Here is a 22088-nt window from a genome sequence, read left to right on the forward strand (position 1 = left end):
TGGACCGCAGCGGCATAAGGATGCTGGACGCATTCAAGAGCGGTGCTTCTCACACAGCATACAGGGAAGACGCCCAGAGGGATCGCTGGGCCAAAATCATCTACTCTGTGATATTTTTCTCCCCACTCGCCTCCTTCGCAGGAGACAACCAGAAAGCCTCACCCAGCCAGTGCAGATGCAGGCAGCCAAGATCACTGCTCGTCCCCTCCACATGCCATTCCGCTTCTTCAATACCATTAAGTGTCTCCATACTGTCTGGACACTGGAAACCTTAACCGCATTAGCCGAGACCCAAGCAGCAGCACAGGCATTCAATTCTTTTAAGTGGCACCACTTCTTAAGCGGGTTACGCACAAGCACCAGCTCTGCTCGATGCCGTCACCCACCCCACCGGCTGCGACAGGGGCAGGACTGGGGACCAGCAAGGGCAGACTGGCCGAGGCTCATCCTTCCCCATTTCAGATGGCTGCCGCCGGAGGAGGACGCTCCCGACACGAGCTGTACTGCGGGCACTGCACATGACGAAAGGCTTCAATCAAGGCGTTTCTATTTTCTTCACTTCTCGTTTCAGCCCCGGTCTACCCCCACACTCTACAAAAGGCATTTTGGTGGGATGGGAGGTGTTTCTCAAGCCACCTGCAACTGCTAACATCTATGTCGGCGTAGCGTGAGATCGATACCACAAGTGGCACCAATCCATCCTCCTCCTGCCCCAGCCAGTCCCGCGCCTGAACTCCTGTTACACCAGCAAAGCCCAAGGGCTCAGCCCGGTTTCACAGCCAGCCAACGCCGCACATCAGCACTGTATCACGGAGGCAGCACAAAGGCTTGTCCATCACACAGCCGGGGCTCACACTTTTAGGGCTTAGAAAGGAAAAGGCAGCAAGTTTTGGAGGTAAGGTCTGTGTCGTGGCACTCGGAGGTCACCCACCTCCCTAGTCCCCAAGGAAAAAATGCAAGCTCCCCACCTAATTATGAAGGAAAACACATTTTTTCTTACAGCAGAGGAGCAATAAAGACCTCTGGCACACTGACGTCATGGAAAACCCACTGCCAGGGCAGGGGATGAAGGGGGGAGCGGAGGGGATCCCCAGCCGGCAGCATCCTCCCGCTGCTCCCACAGCTCCGCGGCAGAACACCGGCTCCTCTCTCTATAGTTAATCTTCTGTTGCCACTAGCTGGTCAACGCGGGTACTCTTGGAAAGCAGCAGCTCTCCAAGTATAGACACTCAGTTTTAACTGGGATTTTCACCCCAGAAAATACCCGAGAGGAAGCAAAACCCCTGCGAGTCCACACCCCACCGCGCTGGACAAACCACCTTCAACATGGCCTTTGGGGAGGGGAGTGGTCACCTGAGGACTGACCCATTTTCATGGGCATTTTCTGCCTACAGACCTTCTGGGTGTTGCAGAGCTCGCCTCTCCTGCAAACCACGCCAGGCACATCTTGAGCTCAGGACCCACATCACCAGTACAACCCCAGCCTGTGCCGGGCTCTCCTTCCTTCCCTTCCCAACTACAACCACCTGGAAAACCTTAGTAATCATATACAAGGAGGGGGAGGAAATTGCTATAGAAGGTTTTCCCTCTTTCCTCTGGCCTCCCCAGGCAGCCCCCACCACCAGGGACCTGGCCCGGACCCCACGGCCACACACGGATGTGGACGGGCATGAAGTGGAAGGGGAGCAGCCCCCGCTCCCAGGTCTACATCCCTCCCAGTCCCTATCCCAAGGAGCCCACCGACACATCTCATTGTCACTGTACCACCTTGCTGGGGCTTTTTGGCTCCCTCCACTTGCCTCGGGGAAGACGTGACCCCTTGGACCCCTCTCTATCCCTTGGACTACCTTGGAACAGCCAAAAAAAGAAAAATAAACAGGAAAAACCCCAATACCTGATTAAACAAACCTCTCTTCCAAGTCTGGCAGGAGGCAGTTAACAGAAAAGGGACCGAACTTTGCTTCTCTCTGCAGAGACAACCCGGTTCTCAGATGCCTCGATGAGCAGGGTCTCAGGCCGGGCGCGCTGTCTCTCCACTGCCCACGCGACGCTGCTCTGCGTCTCACGGGACAACTCACAGCAGAGAATGGTGCTTCTGAACAGCGGCGTCAAAAACCTTCCATCGCACCCGCGCTCCCCGGGTAACCCTCCAGCCTCCCCGACCCGGCTCTGCAAACACGGGAGTTGCTGGCAAAAGCAAGGGTGGCAAAGGCCTGCTCAAGTATTTTCAGAAAAAGCAGTAGATTCAAACAATCCACAGGGAAATAAGTGTTTTTCTTTATTTTAACGCGTTCTTACCCTGAAGAGGAAAAGAACCAAAAAAGATGGCTTCAGGAGAAGTTAAGAAAGAAGATAAAAGAAGCGTCGCCAAACGGCTGAGGAGACGGAGGGGCTGCAGAGCTTCGAGAAGTGGGGGATAACCACCAGCCGCGCACGGGGGCCACGGTGGGACACCGGCGACGTAGATGCACCAGCACCTTTTCTGACAACCGCCGAAACACAGCACCTTGTGGCGCTGCGGACGCCAGTCAAACAGCAGCCATTAAAGCCGTTTATGAAAAGCGTGGAGTAAACTGTTCTTATGTAAGCCACTACCGGGTGAGAGCAGCGGTGAAAATTTGTCTGCCTCTTCCCTTCTCCCTCCTCTATATATATCTGCTCACGCATAGACAGAGCTCAGCTAAATTAGCTCGGAAGCTAACTGCTTCATTCCCTGAATTGCACTTAAAGCCGGCTACGCTGCTTGTGGAGCAGCTATTGTACAGAACACATGGCTGCGGACGACATCACGATACATACCTTAGAGAGACCCCATTGTACAAGAATGAAGTCAATGATAGCCTGCACCATTCGCCAGCGGAACACTGGAAGAATTAGAGGGGGGAGGAAGAAAAAAAGAAAAAAAAAAAAAAAAAATACCGCAAAGCATCAGTTGTATCCAAGGTTAAGGAAAGGGCAAGATGCTTTTTCAGGAAAGGGGACGCACGGCGACTCATAACGCGCTGGTGGCAAAGTTGCATTTGTCTTTTCCTGCCACCACTGTGCTTTGCTGGGAAATTTTATAGTGGTGTAAACGGGGGGTAGGGGCAGAAACATCCTTCTTGTCTCCAATGCAAGAGAGAAAATTAAACCGAGGCGTAAGAAACAGAGAAACTGAGACACCCCGCTGAAGAAGGGACACTGAGCAAGCCAGAGCTGCCAATCGGCATTCCGACAGCAGGGCCCCCACTGTAGCCCGGGAAGGATGCAACAAGGAAAAGTTTTCTACCTCTGTTGGGAGAGGACGTAAACCGTTCCTAAGCCTCCCCAGGGCTGGCAAGAGGCTGCGTGCGGGCTGTACCCGCTGCAGAGGGATCCCGGCAGAGCAGATGCTCCCAGCAGAGCATCTCCGAGCTCCCACCACCCTCTAGCGGGCTCCGCGCGCTGCCCGTGACCCACGGCTCACGCGGGCGAGCGAGCGGCGGATGCCGATGCTGCTCCTGCTGCTGCTGCTCGCACACCGTGGGGCCGGGGCTCAGCTGCCTGGGGCTTTCCCAGCCCTGCTTTCCCCTTTCGTCTCCGTCGTGCAGCGGCTCCTGCAGACCTAAGGCTTCCCCGGCAGGCAGGGATGCAACCCGGGGAGCTCGCGCTTTATGCACTTATGCTTAAGCGAGTAAAACTGGCAGGGAACAGAAAAAGTTGCTGCCTCCCTAGGAGGAGGAATCCTTTAAAAAAAAGGGAGGCAGAGCACTGCATGTGCTTTGTACCAGCCATCTATCTCCTCAGCCTGCTTTATCTACGTCTGCCTTTAGAAATGACCAGCAGAAAATGTGGCACTTAGGGATGTGGTTTAGCGTGACTTGACAGTGTTAGGTTTATGGTTGGACTTGATGACCTTACAAGTCTTTTCCAACCTCAAATATTGTAGGATTCCAAGTTTCACAGCGCTGCAGACACGGCTCTGGCACCTGCCAGCCTTTAGCTACAGATCCCCCATCCTCCTCTAACACAGAGCGCGGCACCCGATCCACTCCAGCCTCCGGAGACTTATTAAAGCTGGGAGCTGCCGAGCAGACCCACTCCAGACTACAGACTGCCTGCTTAAACACGGCGCTTAAACAAACTCATCACCACCTGGCAAGGCAATGTTTTATTTCATGCTTCCCGGCCTGGAAAGACTTTTGAGTCCCGCAGAACGGGGCGGCCTCAATTTATTCTCAACTTATTTCACTTTCCAGAGGCTGTCGTCTCAGCACCAGGACTCGCCTCTGCCCGCTTCATGGCTTTGGGCTGGTTGTATTATTTTTTATTTTTTTTTCTCCCCAAAATCCACCCACAGGGTGGCTGTCCTGAGGTGTGTGCTTTAGGGGGTCTTCCTACGCCATCCTTACCCCCACAAGGCCAGAAAGCGGGTTTTGCCAGCAGCAAAAGCATTAAGGAGCCCTCAAGACGTGTGCCATGGGCAGGACGTCAGCTCTTACGTGGCTCCCTCAGCTCAGGCCCAGGCAGCACTAAACACGTCCAGCATCACACGTAAACACACGTAAGCTCCAGAAATCAGCTAAGGGTAAGAGAAGCCACTGTTTAAAGCAATCCCTGCCCCCAAGTCACTCCAAAGCCACTCGACTGACCTCCCACATGTAACGTGATTTTCACCTCCAAGAGCACATTTCGAGGCAGCAGCAGCAGCTCCTCTCAGGTTCCCAACCACCGATAAACTTAGAAAAGGATGCAGAGGGGAAAATAACCACTACAGAGAACTCCAGCCTCACTTCCCACACTAGAAAACCAAACCAGCAGAAATCCTCCACAGCGCTCGCCCAGAAAAGAGTTAACTGCGAGCGAGACTCAGTTGCCACACCAGGAGACGGGAAGAAATGCAACAACTTTGAAATATCAGAGCATCCACAGCAATTCATGAGCTAGACCTTGGGGAAGGACAAGTGTTTTACCTTCTCTGGAGGCAACGTGCTGATTAATTTCAGGACTGTGATGAAGCCATCCCACCATGGGCAAAGCTTCCATTTATCTTCCAGTCTGCCTGATGCCTGCAGGTCCAGGGGAAACAGGAGGGGACATTTTGGGGTCTTTTGTCCATGAAGGGGCAGCAGAAAACCCACAGTTTCGCACAAGACATGCTACATATTCAGGAGCATACGCATAACCAATATCCCAGGGAAGAAAAAGAGAATTTTTTAGACCAAGACACAGTCTCTTTCCTGGCAGTCACTCACAGAAATAGGATTTGCTATACAAGATCACGTCTCTGATCTATCAAGACAAATTTCTCTCCTCCAACTTGAGCTATTACCTGGGCTACACACCGAGGGGTTTCTTTGCTTTCTGATATATTTAGAGCAGTGCGCAATTCACACCCAGTCCCTGAAGAAACTGTACTTTAATCTGAAAATTCAACTCAGTGAACCATGAAACTTCTTGTTACTTTTAATCACTGCAAGGTAAATGTCATTCCTACTGCATCAAACCTTTGATTTTTCACTTTTATTACTTGAAATAGAGTATCTGGTTTGTTTGGGATTTTTGCAATTGACCAACCGTGTCTAAAGATGCCACACTGCGAAGCCAGAACCCAAGAGGCTCAAGAAGTACCACCAACTCATTTATTACAGGCGCCTGCTACAAGAAAGCTTCACAGGAGGTAGAACAACAGGATCGGTAGACACAGACAGTCATTTTCCTACCCTGGCACGTCACAGCCAGTGAAAGGCTACCACTTCCACAAGGTACGGGAAGGGACTTGCAGAGAGGTGGCCACCAGGTCACCCTGCACATGGGCACAGCTGGACACGCCTGATGCGGGCAGGGCGATGCGCTGGAAGTCACAACCCAGCGGTGACAAGCAGTATCCCTGACCCGAAGTTAAGCAGGTACTGGAATTATCCTATGTTCTGACATCGACAAGCAAGCAAGCTAGTGGATAAAGAAAAAAAATCAACAAAAAAACCTTCTGTGACCTGGCAGAGTAAACACTGCACTGTCCATACGCCATTTCAACAGTTCCCTTGGAGGATCCCCAGGCTGGTTAAGGCACAGAGAAGGCTAAAAGTGACAAGAGGCAGCCCGGGCACCCCATCTGAGACAGCAGGAGGAAAGTACGACAACAGAATTATTTCTAGTCCCATCCCCCTCCCCACAAACGCGGCGATGGGAGGAAAGTCTGCAGGCGTTCGCCACCGACCCCGGCGCTTGGAGTTGTGCGTGAAGCAAGAGCGAGCTTCGAGAATTAAGACGAAGCGTTTATAAAATTAGGCTCTGGCTAGAAAAAAAACCCACCAGCCTCTCCACGTTCTCCCAGGCTGGGTGGTTCCTCCTCCAGGGCTAAGCCTTCAAGTTGGGAGCACAAGAGGCAGCACCCATCACTTTAGAGCCCGAGCGGAGCCGCTTTGCTCCCAGGGCAGCCCCCAGGCCCTGCTAAAAAATCCCTCCCCAGCAGGAAAAATATAAAAAAACAAACCAGGGTGCAGCAAGGGCAGGGTGAGAAACCTCCAAAACACAACCAGGCTGGCCACGATAAGGGGAGGGCGAACGATCCCGGCGCGGCTGGGCGACAGCCCGGCTGCCCGCACCGGGATGCTCCGCGACGCGGGGATGAAGGGAGGGGAGAGGAGAGGAGGGGGGGGATCGTCGGGACGGGCCGGGAGGCTGCGGGGGAAGCGTTGCGGGGCTCCTACCGAGGGTGAAGAAGGGCAGCTCGGTGTTGTCCAGGTCGTCCTGCACGGCGACGCGGCCGGGCAGCTCGCTGCGGACGAAGAGCAGCAAGCGGGAGTCGGCGGCGGCGGCGGCGGCGGGGGGCGGCGGGGCCCCGCTCCAGCTGATGTCGTTCTCCCGGAGCACCGGCAGCGTGGACACCGTGACCGTCTTCACCCGGCAGGGACCGGGGGGCTCCCGCGACGCCGCCGCGCCGGGCCCGACGCCCAACATCACCGGCAGCAGCAGCAGCAGCAGCGGCGGCGGCGGCGGGGAGGCGGCGGGCGGGCGGCGGCGCGGCGGAGCGGCCATGCCGGGCCGGAGCCAGGCGCAGGAGAGCCGCGGCGAGGCGAAGCGAAGCGAGCGGAGCCGGCAGCTCTGAGCCGCCCCAGCCCGCCGCCACCGCCGCCCCCCGGCTCCGCCTCCCGGCCCGCCCCGCCGCCGCCGCCCCCCGCCGGGCCGGGCACCGTCTGCCGCTCCCCGGCGGCCGACGGAGCCGGACGCCGGGCACTTTTAGGGCCTTCGCTGCCGCCGGTACCTGTGGTGGCCCCTCGGCAACCGGCCTGGCCCTCTTCCCCCCCCCGCCGGTCCCCTGCGCCCATCACCGCTCCCTCAGTCCCAGCATCCCGGCCCCCTCCGCGCCTCCCCCCGGCCTGGCCACGGGATCCAGCTCGCTGCCACCCGTACCTGCGGGCTAACCCTGCCATAAAGGTAATTGCCAGGGCGCAATAGCACAGAAATGTGAGCTTTTACTAGTTATTACCCTTTCATTAATGATTAGGCACCTCCAACGTCCAGGGCTCCTTGCAATGACACGCCTGGAGGAGACAAACCGGTGACTCCTGGCAAAGATTTTCAACATCATCTTTAACAGCCGGTGTTTAAATGGGAGCCAGAGGAATAAATGATGCTGAGGTCTGATCACAGATGCCTGCATCCCTCCGGTGCTACCCGAGGGCTGGAGTTTGTGCGTGAAGACGAACCAGGTGAGCTCCACGGCCTTGAGCTGCGACGGAGCCGAGTGGCTCTTCCAGCAGGGAAGCTGGAACGATGGGGATTAGACTGGAGGCAAACCCTGTCCCTACGGGCAAAAGGGACAGGGTCGACCCCAGCCCCAGAGCCTGAACTCCTGCCCACAGCCCGGCATGACTAACGGAGGCAAAGCAGCCCACGGGAGTTATGAGTCAGTGACTCACAACAACAATTTCCGAGTGACTGCTAATCTACCTGATTTTATTTGTAGATGTACATATAAAAGAAGATGTCAAAACCCTAACAAAGCACGCTTAATGCTCAGGCTTATATTATTTCCACAAGCTAATTAAGATCAATTCATCATGCGCCTATTGAGGCAAAACAGCCTTCTGAGATACCTGGGTCATCAAATGTTAAAACCACAACAAGGGCAGGATGGCAAAGAACGTGAAATCCAGCAAACAAACAGCTCAAGCTCTGCTCCCGGGGGCCAGTCCCCGCTCCAGGAGCAGCCGCAGCTCCAGCTCCAGCCTCCACAAGCTGCAGCCCCCGCCGAAAGAGCATCAGGGTGCGTACGGCGCCTATTTCCAGCTGCAGAAATAGAGAGAAACCAAAAAGTGCTCACCGGCAAACAGGCAACTAGTTAGAAAACGTTTAACATGGGACCCCGGCTCTGCCGAACTGGGAGGGATGAAGTTTCCAGGCATGCTTGGGAACAAAAAAAAAAAAATCAAGAAAAATGCAGTCTTAAACGTCAGCTGTTGGTTGGGAAAACTGTAATAGTAGAAAAAAAAGTGTTTCCCCTCCTTTTTTTTTTTTCTCTAAGGGGGAAAGGATAGATTTTGGACCAGTTTAGGCTGTTGTCAGTACGTGTGCTAATTTCCAGGCATTAGCAGGGTGTGCGCCAATTTCTTTTTCCTAGTTTTGAAAATTCTTCTAGGCAAAAAGAGCAAAGAAACAATACTGCATAGACGCGCAAAATGACACACCAGCAGGCAGTATGTCTAAAAAGTGACAAAGCGCTTTTTTTAAACTTTTTACAACTGCAAATCCTGAAAAAGAAAAATAATCTATTTCTGTTTAAGGCCCCATCCCCGTTACTTAGATCTCCTTGCAGCCACTTTGCTGCACAACCGTGTGTGTGTGTGTGTCGTAAGCAGAGACTTTTTTTGCTGTCGAGTACCAGAGGATTTTGGCAAGGGGTCATCCTTGAGGCGGGAATGGGATCTGGAGATACCCGCTGCTGTCACAGCTCTGGGCAGCGTGCTTTGGGATGGGGGGGGGTTCTTCTTTAGCCATGGATCTGGCTGAATTAGAGGGGAGGACACACGTTTTAGCGTGTCTAAACCCATTTCCAGATTTTCTCTGATCTAGCACATGCCATCGAGCAACGGGGTGCGTGGGTTTCAGGGTTTGGAACTGGAAAGCAACCACCAGGAGATCGTGGGTTCAAACACCTGCTTTGCTACTGACTCTCCGACCCCGGGCAAGCCCTGAGATATCAGAAAAAATTGCTGGGAGGGACCTTGAGGGGTTGTTTTGTCTGTGTTCCGACCCAAAGATCCTGAGGAGCTCTACATACATCATTCCACCCTGTATCCATAAAGTACTGCTAACAACGATCTTCTGAGAAGCACACTGAGATTTTTGCAAGTCCTGTACAAACACGGAGACGACGACAAAGGGGAGCATTCTGCAAAACGCTGCCTTTATACGGGTACATTCAGCTTCGATTTAGCTTAGGTCCTTCCCACTGTAAATGCAAATCTCTGTTCTTGTTCTGGAGGAGAAAAGGATCTCACCTGCTTTTTCGTTCCAAAGAATTGAGCTAAACGCAAAACTTCACCGATGCTATTTCCAAAGGGGAAATATACTAGTCCTGGTTTACAACTGAGGATGCTATTACCCGCCCCGAGCAGCGTCCGACAGAAAAGTAAATGGTAGGAACAGCAGCACATCGCACTGAGAAAGTCTCACTTGCTAGTAAAATATTCCAGGAACACTTACAGAAGTTTGTTTAAACTTGCAAATTTGGCGTTACTTTAAGTCTGTACAAGCTGGGGATTTTCAGACCAATTGCACAGTCCATAACCCAGATTTCTATGACTAAATAAGGTCCGGTTTTGATACCTTTTTCCTATTCTTCATGGACCCAGCCTTTCCTCAGGGAAGTCAGCGACTGCCTGACCATCAATTTCAATAGCATCGGGGCCAACAAACCAGCAAAAACTGCCGTCCCTAGCAAAAAAACCTCCGGGGTGAAAACGGAAAATCATCTTACAAGCGCAAACGCGTTTTGGTGACAAGACCCATCTGTGGAGGGTGCGATGGGGCGGGCAGGGGATCTGACGGGTTGTCAGGAGGCACCGGCTCCGTTCTCACCTCGGCTGCTGACTGTGCCGTTTGGGGGGCAAATCCCGTCTATTTTCCATCCTCGGGGTTGGCATCCTCTCTTACATAGGAAAACTCCAGAAAATTAGTCGTCACCATAACGGATAAAAAGAGATCCTGAGGGCTGTGGAAACCGTCTCTGTGACAGTCCCCAACGTGGGGAGGCTGGGTACAGAAAGCACAGATATTCTCAGCGTGAGCCGGGTTTTTCTCCGCGGTTGAGCGGCGACAGTGGGCTGTTCTCAGGTGGAGCAGCCTCTAGAAGAAGGCAGAGCATATGTTGTGTGTCATGTGAACCGGGAAACCTTGGCTACGCTGAGCCATGCCTACCTTCTGTCTGCAGCTGCCTACATTCAGTCCCCATTTTCACCTGAGTGGATATTTATTTTTTTATTTTTAGCAGGAACTTCGAGATGCTCTTCAATTTATTTCTCATTCCCAAGCAGAGCAGCTGAGCCCCAGGGTCATTTTCTTCTCTAGGACAATACCCCAAGTGGGATTCAGGCAAACCCTTGATTTTGTGCCTCCGTGGAGAACTTCATGCAGACATTTTGCTGGAAAACGCTTAAAATATCTATATCAAGTTTAAAAATGATGGGGAGGGAAGGAAAAAAAAAAAAAGTCATTCTCATTTAAAGGGTCACAGATGAAGCATTCTTCGACTTTCAATCTTGCAAGCTGGATTTCTGGACACCCAGAACTAATGCATCTTTTATCGGCTGGCACGGAGGAGGAGGAGGTTATTGCAAAGATATCAATAGCAGCTTTCTGAAGTGGTTTTCAATTGGCCCTATTACCAAAGATACGTACATCCAGCAGCAATCATTAAAATGCACTATGTATTTACAATATAGAGCACAATTTATGCCTGTAATGCGCATCGCAAATCCTGCTGCTAGCAAGTGGAGGAGAAAGCCAGTCACACACAGCTATGATGCAATCTGAGGCTTATATTCCACCCCCCGAGAGTCACATCAGCATCAATAACTCCACTAAAGAAGTGAGAAGGGGTTGGTTTGTTGGGGTTTTTTTGTGTTTTTTTTTTTTTTGGTTGGTTGGGTTTGGGTTTTTTTTTTTTTTTATATTCTGAAGGGAACACCGCAAAATTAGTTCTGTTTCTAAGCTGCGGTGCACGAACGCTGGTCCGCAGCCATACGGTATGTGACCGTGGTCGGCCACCACATTGCTCAAGCTGCGCTTTTGTCAGCTCTCGGCAGCAAAGCAGGAGCCAGGCTGGGTCAGCGATTCAGAGAAACGCCTCCCGGGAGAGCGGGCCAGGGGACGCAGAAAGCGCCCTTCACGACGCAGGAGGTGACATTCTTGCTTCCAGGTTAATAGCGAGCCAACAGCCCCCTCGCTGTGCTCGGAGCCGCGGGAGATGTTGTCTTTCCGACACGGCATCAAACTAGGAGCTTCCTGACCACTTCCAGATAAGCACCCTGAGGGGACGCTCTGCAAAAAAGCAAGGAAGCTGCAGCCGGCAGCGGCTGAATTTCCTCCTCCTTTCTCAAATGCCAGTAGTGGATTCCTACTTTTTCCTGGAGACACCGCTGGGAAACAGCCCCCGGACTCAGTTGGGAAGGGCCTGGAGTGCTAACGGGGGGCTGCACAATTTGTACAGCTGAGAAAGGCTGTTAAGCATTTTGGGTTGAGGTACAGACTAAACAGCCACGTTACAAATACCAGCCTTGAATGCCCGCAGGTGGGAAGGCTGTGGCCAGGTGCCCATCACCATGGCATCAGGGCATTTTCTACTTTTCCTCCTCTGAGCAGCATCATCCTGCACCACCTCCCGCTTTATGACCCACGCTGGGGTTTTAGCCAGATGTTACCGGTGTACGGTACCAGCCACCTTCAGTCCCTCCTAGGACCAAAGCCACACTGAAAAGGGACTTTGCACAGACTAAGGCCAGCCCTTGGGCACCTGGAGGCAGGCGGGTGCCTTGCTACACATGCCCTCCCCAAACAGCCCCATTGCCCCAGGGTTTATGGGCCAGCCAGGCTAGTGAGTACACTTAGGAGGAGGGGAAAACCCACGGACAACTGGAAAGCAGCCTGTTGCTGCAGCCAAAAGCCAGGGAATGAGGTTGTCCCTTCCCCTCCATCAGTACCACACAGCCACTCCATCACTGCCTGCCCTTCCACAAGCAATAACAGCCTCCAGCGCGGCTCCCTCTTCTTCCCGAGATGAAAGAAACTTTAAATGCATGTAACTCTTGCACTCTACTTAATTAATCAGTTTTTGCATTACAAGTGAAACTTCTTTGATGCATGAAATATTAAGGAGCAAGGAAGGGAGGGGAAGGAGAGGGGAGAGCGGTGGTGGGGGTGGAGGCTTTCACTGCTGGAGATGGATGGGCTCAGGGACCCCGAGGCTAAACTGCAGCAGGACAGTCTGCCCAGACAGATAGATACCAGCGAGCAAAAATTTTTCCCTGCACCTCTCTCGCCTCTCAAGCAGATGGGTTTTACTCCGCCTTCAAGCCCCACACACTCGCCAAGGTTTGCTCAGGCAGGCAGAGGAAGGGGACAGTGCCTGATTAAACTTTCATGAAAAATAATCTCTGGTTGATTCATTGTTTTGTTGTTTGGGTTCTGTTTTTTTTTTTTTAATCTCATGATGGCTGCAAGAAAGCGAAGCAAAATGAGTCTTTGGTGGAAAAGAAACAGCTCCGTAGCTCCGTTCTGGAGAAGCCAGCCGGGCTTTTAGTCAGATGAGGCTCTCCCAAAGGATGCGGGAGTAGTTCTGTGTTACGGGTTTGCAAGTGCCATTTCCATGCTGAACTAGGAAGGGGAGAAAGCAGAAATCCACACACATCAGCATGGATATCACAGCAGCCCTCAATAGCGCACAGCGAGAATTCAGTGCCACGGTACCCTGTGTGTACGACAAAGAACCACTCTGTTCTAAAAAAAAAAAAATAAAAAAACCCCAAAGAATTCCTTTTCTCCCAAACCACCACACTCAGTTGAAGTCCCCCATCAGCTCTGCCCAAGAGTCCGAAGCAGAACCCAGAGCCTCTTTGCTTTCCACCCTGCTCCTTCTCAGCTGATTCATGCAAGAGCTGGGTTGGCTCTGGGAATGAAACGGGGGGGGGGGAAAAAAGCATCTTTCAGATCAGACCTGCTTGTACAGAGCCACCAGCCCCTCCGGAGCATCACGATGGGCTGCGCAGCCCAAGCCAAGCAACCAGGTAACGGGCTCTTCATAAACACACGGGGGTGGGGGTGGTGCAGCCCGCGTTAGCTGTGTAAAGGGTAATAAATGAATAAATGGGTTAATTATATCCACCACACAATTTAATTAGACCATCTCTGTTCACTCTGCTTCAGCCAGAATCTCAATTATAAATCTTTATTTTCAAGGTTTTACAGCTCGGACATAAAAATTTGCTCTGGGTTTAAACACGACACACAAGGTCTTCTGTCCAGGGACCACTCCAGTTTTGTTTGGGTTTTTTTGGTTTTTTTTAACCGATCTTTTTTTAAAAAGGTCAGGTTGGGGGACCAGATGGCTCGAGGGGAAGGTAATGAAGATGCAGGGCTTTGCTGAAAGAGGCGGCTGGCTGGAATTGCGGGCAGTTTAACAGAGCTGAGGCACTTTTAAAGGCTGCTGGGTGAAACCATGCTCCAACTCTCAGCCCTCCCCAGCAGTTCACTGCAGAGCGATCCCGGGGCTGCCACCCCCCGTCCCCATCAGCAGCGACCAAGGGCTGCGGGGCTGGGGAGAGGGGTCCCCCCCAGGCAGGGGGGAGCTCCCACACCTGGATCCCACCAAGGGAATGTGCTCCAGGGCTGGCAGGTGTGTGCCGGCGCTTCCCCAGCACCACCAGCCACCCCTCTCCTCCTCTCCCAGGGGAGGAGGTGAGCTGGGTGACTGGAGTAGCTGGGGGGGGAAAAAAAAAAACAGAAGGCAAATTAGAAAACACGGCACTTTTTGAATTGTTATGATTTTGAAGGTAATTTAGGACCCGCCTTCTGCTTTCTGGAGTTGACACTATTGAAATCCAGTACTTCTGCCTCGTTAAATGCGCTCTGAAATATTCCGATCATTTTAAAATGTCGATAGCATTCCACAAAAAAAAAAAACCACAGAAAACATGTTTACCAGCAGAGCAGAAGCATCTACAGGCTCAGGTCACATCCTCATTCAATCTGAGGTATGTTATTTTTTTATTCCCTCATTGAGTTAATTAGTTGATTCGCTTTTCCTGCCCTGTGCCAAAAACCCCACCTCCCTCCGAGTGAAAACAACGATTGCCAGCAGGGACCAGTTCTCAGCAGCCGGCCCCGCTGCCACAGCTCCTCACCCTGCTACCAGAGACTGTCACCGGGCAGTCCCTCTGCAGAACCAGAACCCATCATCCTGTCTATAGGCTCCGCATATACATTTTTTTTTTAAAGAGCACTGCCGATTCCTGTTCATTTTCTACAAGCTTCAGCCACCCTGGCACATCGGTATATTTTGCAAAGATTTTTTTTTTTTTCCAACCACCCCCCCCACCGCCCCAGTATGTTCTTCTGCACATACTACGTGTCCTAAATACATACTCACTTGGTAAACCAGAACAAACCTATTGGGTAAGTCAGGCTCCAGTACTGCTGAATACATATTTAACCAGCAGATCACAACAGTTTATTGTCTGGTTGGTGCACCGTAGAATTTAACCCTTAGGAAGCATAGGCATGCGTCAGGCAGCCAAATTACTGCTCAGAAGGCTATGATATATAGCAGGAATTACCGGTAATAAAGAAAAAGATATATGGGATGGATTAATCAAATCATAAATTTCTTAAATCTCTATGGCAGTCCATAAATCACATTTGGCTGTATGTTTCTGGCCCTTATTCAATGTATAATATGAAGTACATGTATAGAGCAGATTATTTTTTTTTTTGGTGGCCAGCTGGGGAGCCCTGGGTAAATCATCAAAGCAAGCAAACACACCTTTTCTAAAAAGATCACATTTCTGTATCTCAAACTGCACCATTGAAAATATATACACTTTTTGGAAGGGAAAAGGTGTATGTTCCTGCACCAAGAGTTAAACCAGACCCAGAACAAATACTACTGGACCTGGCTAGCCACGGCACAGCTTGGATCAGCTTCAGCTTCATGAGGCAGAGAGATCTCCTGAGCACAGATGACTATCCAAGCCAGGCCTACCAGCCATCCTGATTTTTTTTTTTAGGATTTTGCCCTATTTTGTGTGCAAAGCAGCTAGAAACCCTAGAACAGAAAATACTCCTGGGAGCCCAGCAATCACCAGCCCCATCACTGCTGAGGTTGAGCTGGATCTCAAAGCGGTCGCCCTCCATCCAGGCTGATTAAATTCAAAAGAACTACACAACTAAGGGGAGCAGAATGTCGGTCTTGTGTCCTATCCTTATTTCCATTAAAAACCATCACTTGGAATCATCCCTTTACACCTAAGCCCTCACCCAGCTCAGGCTGACCCTTGTTTTTAGCCAGCTTAGAGGCACAATTCCCCAGCTCCAGCACCTATTAACCTTCTCCTGGTTTTGTGCAGGGAAGAAGCCTCTGATAAGACTTCTTCCATCCCTACCCCTCACACGAGCCCTGTCTAACACCAGCCCTTGCCTCAGGACTTTTTCTGCCCTGGTCAAAACTGGATTCACAAGCTTACCATCGGACAGGCTGCCCGGCCTTTGAACATCTCGGCTGGTTTGGTGTGGGGTCTTAAGACGATAAGAGTGACAATGTGCTCAGAGGGAGCCTGCTCTGCAGCCCAAACATCAATATGTATTTACCAGAGGGAGCAGCAGGCTTTAGAAGTTCGATTTCTTTCTGACTGTCCACAAGAGACATGAAACAAGGAGATTAAACGCCAGCAATAAACACCTATAAATAAAACTGACTATCTAAATCCACCAAAGCCAGGACATTTGTCATGAAATCTCCTGCTCTCTCCCCCAGCACCAGCGCAGCAGTGCTTCTGATTTTGTTTACAGCTGCACAGGACAACAGAGCCCCCACCTTCACTTTGAACCTGGCTGTTGCTCTGCCAAACTGTGTGGAGCCCTTAAATGCTGATTATCAAAGTCCTGCCTTGACCAAGAGAGTGCAGCTGTGGATTACTGTTCCTTCCCCCCTGCTTCGCCTTTCTCCAAAGGAAAGAAAAACACCCACTGAAAAAGCCCATCTGCTTCAAACCTCTGACAAAGCTTAACCTGAGCCTAAGTGGGAGAGGGTTAAAAAAACCTGGGATGCTCTTTATCTCAAAGCCAGGCACAGGGGCTGCAGCAGGGAGTTTGCAGGCTGCGTGTCTGGCAGCGGATGCCCTCTGTTGGCATCTTTTAGAAATATGATTAGATACGCAAGCTGGCAGCTCAAACCTGCGCGATTCACCCCCTGCTTATCCTGCGCGGCCTGGAGCAGCCCTTAGCGCTGGGTCTAATCCACAAGCACAAAGTAAACAGCAGCTCCTGCCCCAGTGCGCCCAGTCGCTCGGTCACAAGCAATGCCCCGGAGCACCAAAGGGAATATTTGCACACCTTTTGCAACACAGCAACAGAAACAGGGAGCTGCAGAGTCTTCCTACCTCACACCTTCTCTGGAGCTGGAGGGAGATGCTCGTGGCTCACTTTGCCAGGGTATGTGTGGTCCTCCTGGGTGGATGCAGAGGCTCTGCGGTGCCGGAGCAGCAGCTTTCTGCAGGGATGGACTCTGTCAGCAGCTCCAGGAAGAGCATCTGAGTCGCAGACGAGCACAAGGGGAGAGGAAAGCAATGATGCACAAGCAGGGTCTTGCAGCATCCATCAACACCGAGTTTGCAGACAATGGTTTTCTCCTCTAAACCCCTTCAAGCACATATATATAAAACCCCAAAACATACAGCAATCACCTTTCAGAGCTGTTACCACACAGGCCAGCATATTGAGAAACTGCTCTGCTGTGGCCAAGCTTTCTCCTGCCCCATGCACCCCAGAAAGCAAGGCCTGATGGTGTCTCCTGGCAGACCTCATGGCCTAGGGAGGGTGAGCACAGCAGAAGGGTCCCAGTCAGAAAGACAGTTTGCAGAGAGGGCTTATGGCACTGGGATAAACCTTCTCAGTGCATCTGGAGGTCACCGCAACACATGTTGAAGGGCACATCCCTCCATGGAGAAAGGTGCACATGAAGAGGTGGCTTGGAGGGCTCAGCTCCATTGTGCAGCATTGGCCTGCAAGGAAGACTCCCCGCCCCCCGGTAACCCTGCCCTGACTCAGCCCCACCTCATGGCTTGCAGCACTGCTGATTTTGCCTTGCCTGCTGCCTTCCTGCCCATCCCAGCCCTCTGCAGTGCTCTGCTCAGTGACCAGTGAGGCAGGTGGCACTTCTGACTCTCACATCCAGGTGCCTTGAGGGCTTGTGCTCCTTTAAGGCCACACTTGTGTTGCAGCCCCCATCCCGCCCCCCTATACCTGAGCAGGGCAGCGGGGCCATCTGCTGAGAACCCATAGCATCAGGGAGGTTTGTAGGAGCAAAAGCAGGTCCAGCATCCATCCAGGATGGCCAGTTGGTGGGACAGGACACAGAGGAGCAACACAGCCATAAGAAGCCTAGAGACAGCCTCATACACAGCCCAAAGGAAGCCTGAGTACGGGGCCTGGGCTTAAATACAGCCCATGATGGCTGGGGCAGGTGGGGCTGGTCAGACCATTAGAGCCCGTTAGCTCTCCCGGCCCCGACACCACAGGAGAGGGCACACATGCATCTCCTTGGCAGATGATGGCCATAACTCAGTCTCCAGTGAAGAAAGAGACCAATCATTCCTAAAGTCTGATCGTTCTCATAACAAGGGATGGCCAGGCTTCGGAAGTGTCAGCTGTGGCTTTGCAGGCTCTGGGTAGCACTGTCCTCTGAATTTGGGGGTCCCATCAACATGACAAGTGGTCTTACTCCTTGATGTTCACCCCAACAGCGGGGGAAGGCTTTTTAAGCTGTAGGTGCTGAATATCCCCTTCTCCCAGGTGCAAAAGGAAGCGACCTGAGATGACATCTCCAGTTGCTGGGCTTTGCCTCAGGAACTGTTGAAAGCTAAAAGCAAGGTGCACAAGGAGGGCCCCATCTTTGCGATTGCCTTTTGAGGCATTTCAAAGGTGTGATGCCGCTGTTCGCCCCATCCTCAAAAGTTGTCTCGATAAAGAACAAATACAACGATTTTTGTGAATGACTAGTGGCAATTTTATTGCCAAAGAAAGTAAAAGCAAACCCTGAACCGAAGGAGGTCATAAACAATAAATGATGATTATTCCAGTTACAGTCTCCTCTGTACTCTCTGAGGAGACTTTGTAGCAGAGATTATATATGGCAAGAGTGGATTTACTCTTGGAGAGGATCTAAGTACCTTTTTCCTAAAATGAGTTGTAATCTTGTTTTAATGGTAGATAAAAAACAAGGCGCAGACATGGCTTGTCTATATGTATGGGGGGAGACTCGTAAATCCTATTTTGGTATATCAAGGATAATCTAAACAGCTAGTAATAAGAAACATGAATAATCTTAAGTAAACCCTGTGATGCCAGTGCAAATATTTAAGTCACTTATTCAAAAGAAACCGTAGCAAAATCTGCCTTAAGAAAGGCATATCAAGGAATATCAAAGTTCTTGCATCTGAATAAAATCAGACGATACTGCCCCGTGACACAAATTTAGCTGGTCTCTCAGTTGCAAGAAAACATTTCTAACCAATTTGGTGTTTACTGGAGAAGCTCTCAATATTGTGAATTATAAGAGCGTTTTGATAGCCCCTTTTAAATCAGCTCAAAAAGTGCAAATAAAATGTTGTGGTGGTATTTTTATGGCTCCGTCTCATCTGTGAAAATACAGCTGGGCAGAGACCACGCTGCGGCCGCCCCTCCGTGTGCTTCGCTCTGCGGAATGGTCTTGCTTCCAGCCCGAGCCCACGAGGATGCCAGGGCAAAGGACGGGACAAACACGTGGCTTTCGGCTCAGTTGTGAGTTTTCAGCCCCCACCTGATCCTGTTGCTTTGTGGAAAGGGTGACGTGACATTCGGTATGAAATCGGCTGCTGTCATCCCTTCGCGGGGGGGAAGGACCCGGTAATGTCTTCAGCTCATGAATATGTAATCTGCTGAATGCCTATGCAGTACACTTCTAATTGCCTTTGTTCTTGCTGTGGGAAATTCTCTGAGCATCTTAAGAGTTTTTCTTTTATTCAGTCAATTTTCTGACTCACTCTTTCAGTTTCATCAGGGTTTAATAGTAACCGAAATTCTGTCTCCGATAAGTCCAAACCACCTTACTTTTATGTATAAAAGTCTTCCAGCTCTCAAAATAGTCTTCTTAATTTAATTAATTCTTAAAGAGTGCCTTTAAACTTGAGCAGTCATTAAAGAAGTTATTGTCCTTTTTTCTTAACAGCGTTTAGTGAGGTGCCTCTTGACAGATAACTAATTCCCCAATTAATACGAATACTCTATGCTTCAGCTCCTGCTGTAGCAGTAACCAACTGCAGCATCCTCCGACCTTGCTGTGTTGTACATAAAGCATCTCACCAGTCACGGAGCAAATGCAGCGGGGAAGTTACTTGGTGAACGTCTGTAGGCAGATGCACAATACTCGCAACTGCACATCTCAAGAGAAGCTTGTCATTTCAAACATTTAAGGAATCAACCGAGCTTCACAGCAACAAGAGGAAACATGAGTTGAACAGGAGCAACTAACATCTTCCAGAGACTGTTTTCCAGTCCTGGGTTTGTTTTTGTTTGAAGTCTAGAAAGTGTTTATAGACAAAATTACTTTCAGTAAGAATAATATATCACTTCTTTTGGCTGATTTAAAGTAGATATTTTTTTTCCTGCATTAAAAAAAAAAAGAAAGAAAGAAGCTTGATTTTTATCAGATGCCTTGTGGATCTGATAACGCATTCCTGCATTCCTCTTTTTCCTAAATTTTCTGAAAGGTTTATTTTCTTGCAATAAAATTCATGTCTGTGCTAAAATACTGTTCTATACAATTTTTTTTTCTTTGCTGAAACACCCTTGTTAGCTGTTGTGTGTTGACCAAATGGTTTCTGGCTTTACAATCTGTCGCTAGTACTACATTTACAGCTTGCAATTAAGGGCTTCGATTAAATATTTTGTACAGAGCTGCATGTTCCAATAGCCAATCCTTATATATATTTTTCCAAAACATGGAAAAAAAAAGATAAGAGTATTGAGAAGTAAACCAAGATTGAAGTTATAAAAATGGCCTTTAGAGTCTGGATAAATATACACAGTGGTTTATAGCCACGGATGTTATCTCTTTTGATACTGAGGCTTGCCCTTGGGTGACAGAAAGCAGAATCTTTCCTGGATTTCTTTAAATGAGACTGAAAGTCTTCTTCGGTAAAGCCCGTCTATAACACGGGCTGATATTCACTGCAGGCGTGCTGGATATTTTTAAAATGGCATGTTTTTGATGACTTAGCATATGTTAGGATAGCATACATTAACAGTGCTGTAAGCCATTTTTTTCGTCAGTGTCGATATTATCCCCTTAATTAACGGAGAAACCCTCACGCTCTTCTCTCTTTCTTTGACTGAGGCTCTGAGTCCTGCCAGAGGTTTCTCCTGGTTTCCACTCTACTCCCAGGTGAGATCAAGGTCTGCCTCGCGCCGACCAGTCTGGTGGTGTGAGAGAAGGACCTCACGAGCCATAAAGCCTTTCCTCTCTGCATTTCACACCCCTGTAGAGCTGATTACAATCACCCACGGTGGGTTCTGTGGCGGAGTGCCAGCAGCTGGGGTCAAGATTTTAAGCATGGTGCAATCTGCTGGATGACCAGAGATGGCCAGCTGCTACCAGGAGCTTCTCAGGAGGAACGGAGGCGCTTGCCGACATCTCCGGCACAACGGCGGATGGGAGGGAAGGAGAATGGCACGTTGCTGTGTAGCCTCCTCCTCTGCCGTAGCTTGAGTGGAGCAGATGTCAACCAACCCAGGCTCCTTCCCCTTGCCTTCGCCAAGGCACCGGGGCTTGGCAGCCGTCCGAGGACACAGACAATAGGAGGCTGACTGTCTGCACACCATTGCGCGCTCACTTGACATGAATCATTTTCTGCTGCCTGGCTCTTGGAAGCAGCACGGGGCTGTCTGGCACTGGTCCTGCCAGCGGACCGAGGAGCAGGGCAAGGCTGGGCCCTCTCTCCGCTCCTCTCCTGGGCTTCTGCCCATCTCTCAGTAGCTGCTGTGTGCCCTTATTTCTCTATCAAACAGTGATTCTGCAAAGCAAAAAAAAGTTATTTCCCCCCAGAAACTCACCAAAGAGGGTCTCCAGGATGGATCAGCTCTATGCAGATTGCTTGCAGCCACAGGCTTCTCTGTTCAGGCTTTGGGGGTCCATTTGGGATGGTCCTACAGGACTTTTCCCTGCTATCTGCCGCTCTCTGGTGGAGATGCTGCTTTAGGGCTTGATGCCCGACTGTTGAACACCTCTTGTGCCTCTTCACCTCCTGACCCAGAAAACCAGGGAGATGTGGCATCAGGAGTGGTGCTGGAGGATCTCTTTCCTTAAAAATAAAAAAACAAGACCCCCAAAAAGCAGCAGATGAACCCAAGGGCAAGGGTTCTTCCTTCTCTGCTCAAACCTCCCCATCCAGTGATGTCGAGCAGCCAGCAGCAGCCGGGATGCTGACAAGGGTGAGGACTCAGTTATCCCACCCTAGTATTCTGCCACTGTGTCACCTCCCAGGTGACCATGGCTCTGGCACTCCCCTCTCCTCCTATCAGCCTTGCATAGGCAGCAGGAGCCATTTAAGAAAAGGAAAACAGTTAAATTAAACATTTTCCCAGCCTGTCTGGTATCCTCTTGCATTGCAGCAGCACATGCTGGGGGCCACGCGGGGCAGTTTCCAGTGACGCAGAGCCTGGGTATATCCTCAGCTTTATTTACACCCACCCGCCAGTCCCAGATAAGTCCGGCAACCTCTTCTCCCAGGTCTCCTCTGAGCTGCCCTTCCCATTGACTGTGGCTAAAGCTTTCAGTCCAACCCAAGACCCAGGCATAAAAGAGATTGCCATGAACT

General features: G+C 50.8%; 1 protein-coding gene and 1 long non-coding RNA gene across 4 annotated transcripts in view; both read right to left on the minus strand.

Annotated features, from left to right (window-relative positions):
* The window catches only part of ASTN2 (astrotactin 2), a 377208-nt gene extending 370107 nt beyond the window's left edge, over window positions 1-7101 (minus strand). For all 3 annotated transcript variants that reach the window (XM_074609111.1, XM_074609114.1, XM_074609115.1), the window contains exon 1: window positions 6672-7101. In XM_074609111.1, the coding sequence (XP_074465212.1) occupies window positions 6672-6999 (328 nt within the window). In that variant the 5' untranslated portion in view covers window positions 7000-7101. The remainder of the gene's footprint in view (window positions 1-6671) is intronic.
* A 6194-nt stretch (window positions 7102-13295) lies between these two features.
* On the minus strand, window positions 13296-17627 carry LOC141751676 (uncharacterized). The gene is made up of 3 exons (XR_012590051.1): window positions 17479-17627; window positions 16617-16766; window positions 13296-13939 (listed from the first exon to the last, which is right to left on the minus strand). It is a non-coding gene; the product is annotated as an uncharacterized LOC141751676 (long non-coding RNA).
* Window positions 17628-22088: the final 4461 nt, after the last annotated feature.

This window comes from Larus michahellis, chromosome 15 (genome assembly GCF_964199755.1).
Source record: "Larus michahellis chromosome 15, bLarMic1.1, whole genome shotgun sequence".
NCBI lineage: Eukaryota > Metazoa > Chordata > Aves > Charadriiformes > Laridae > Larus > Larus michahellis.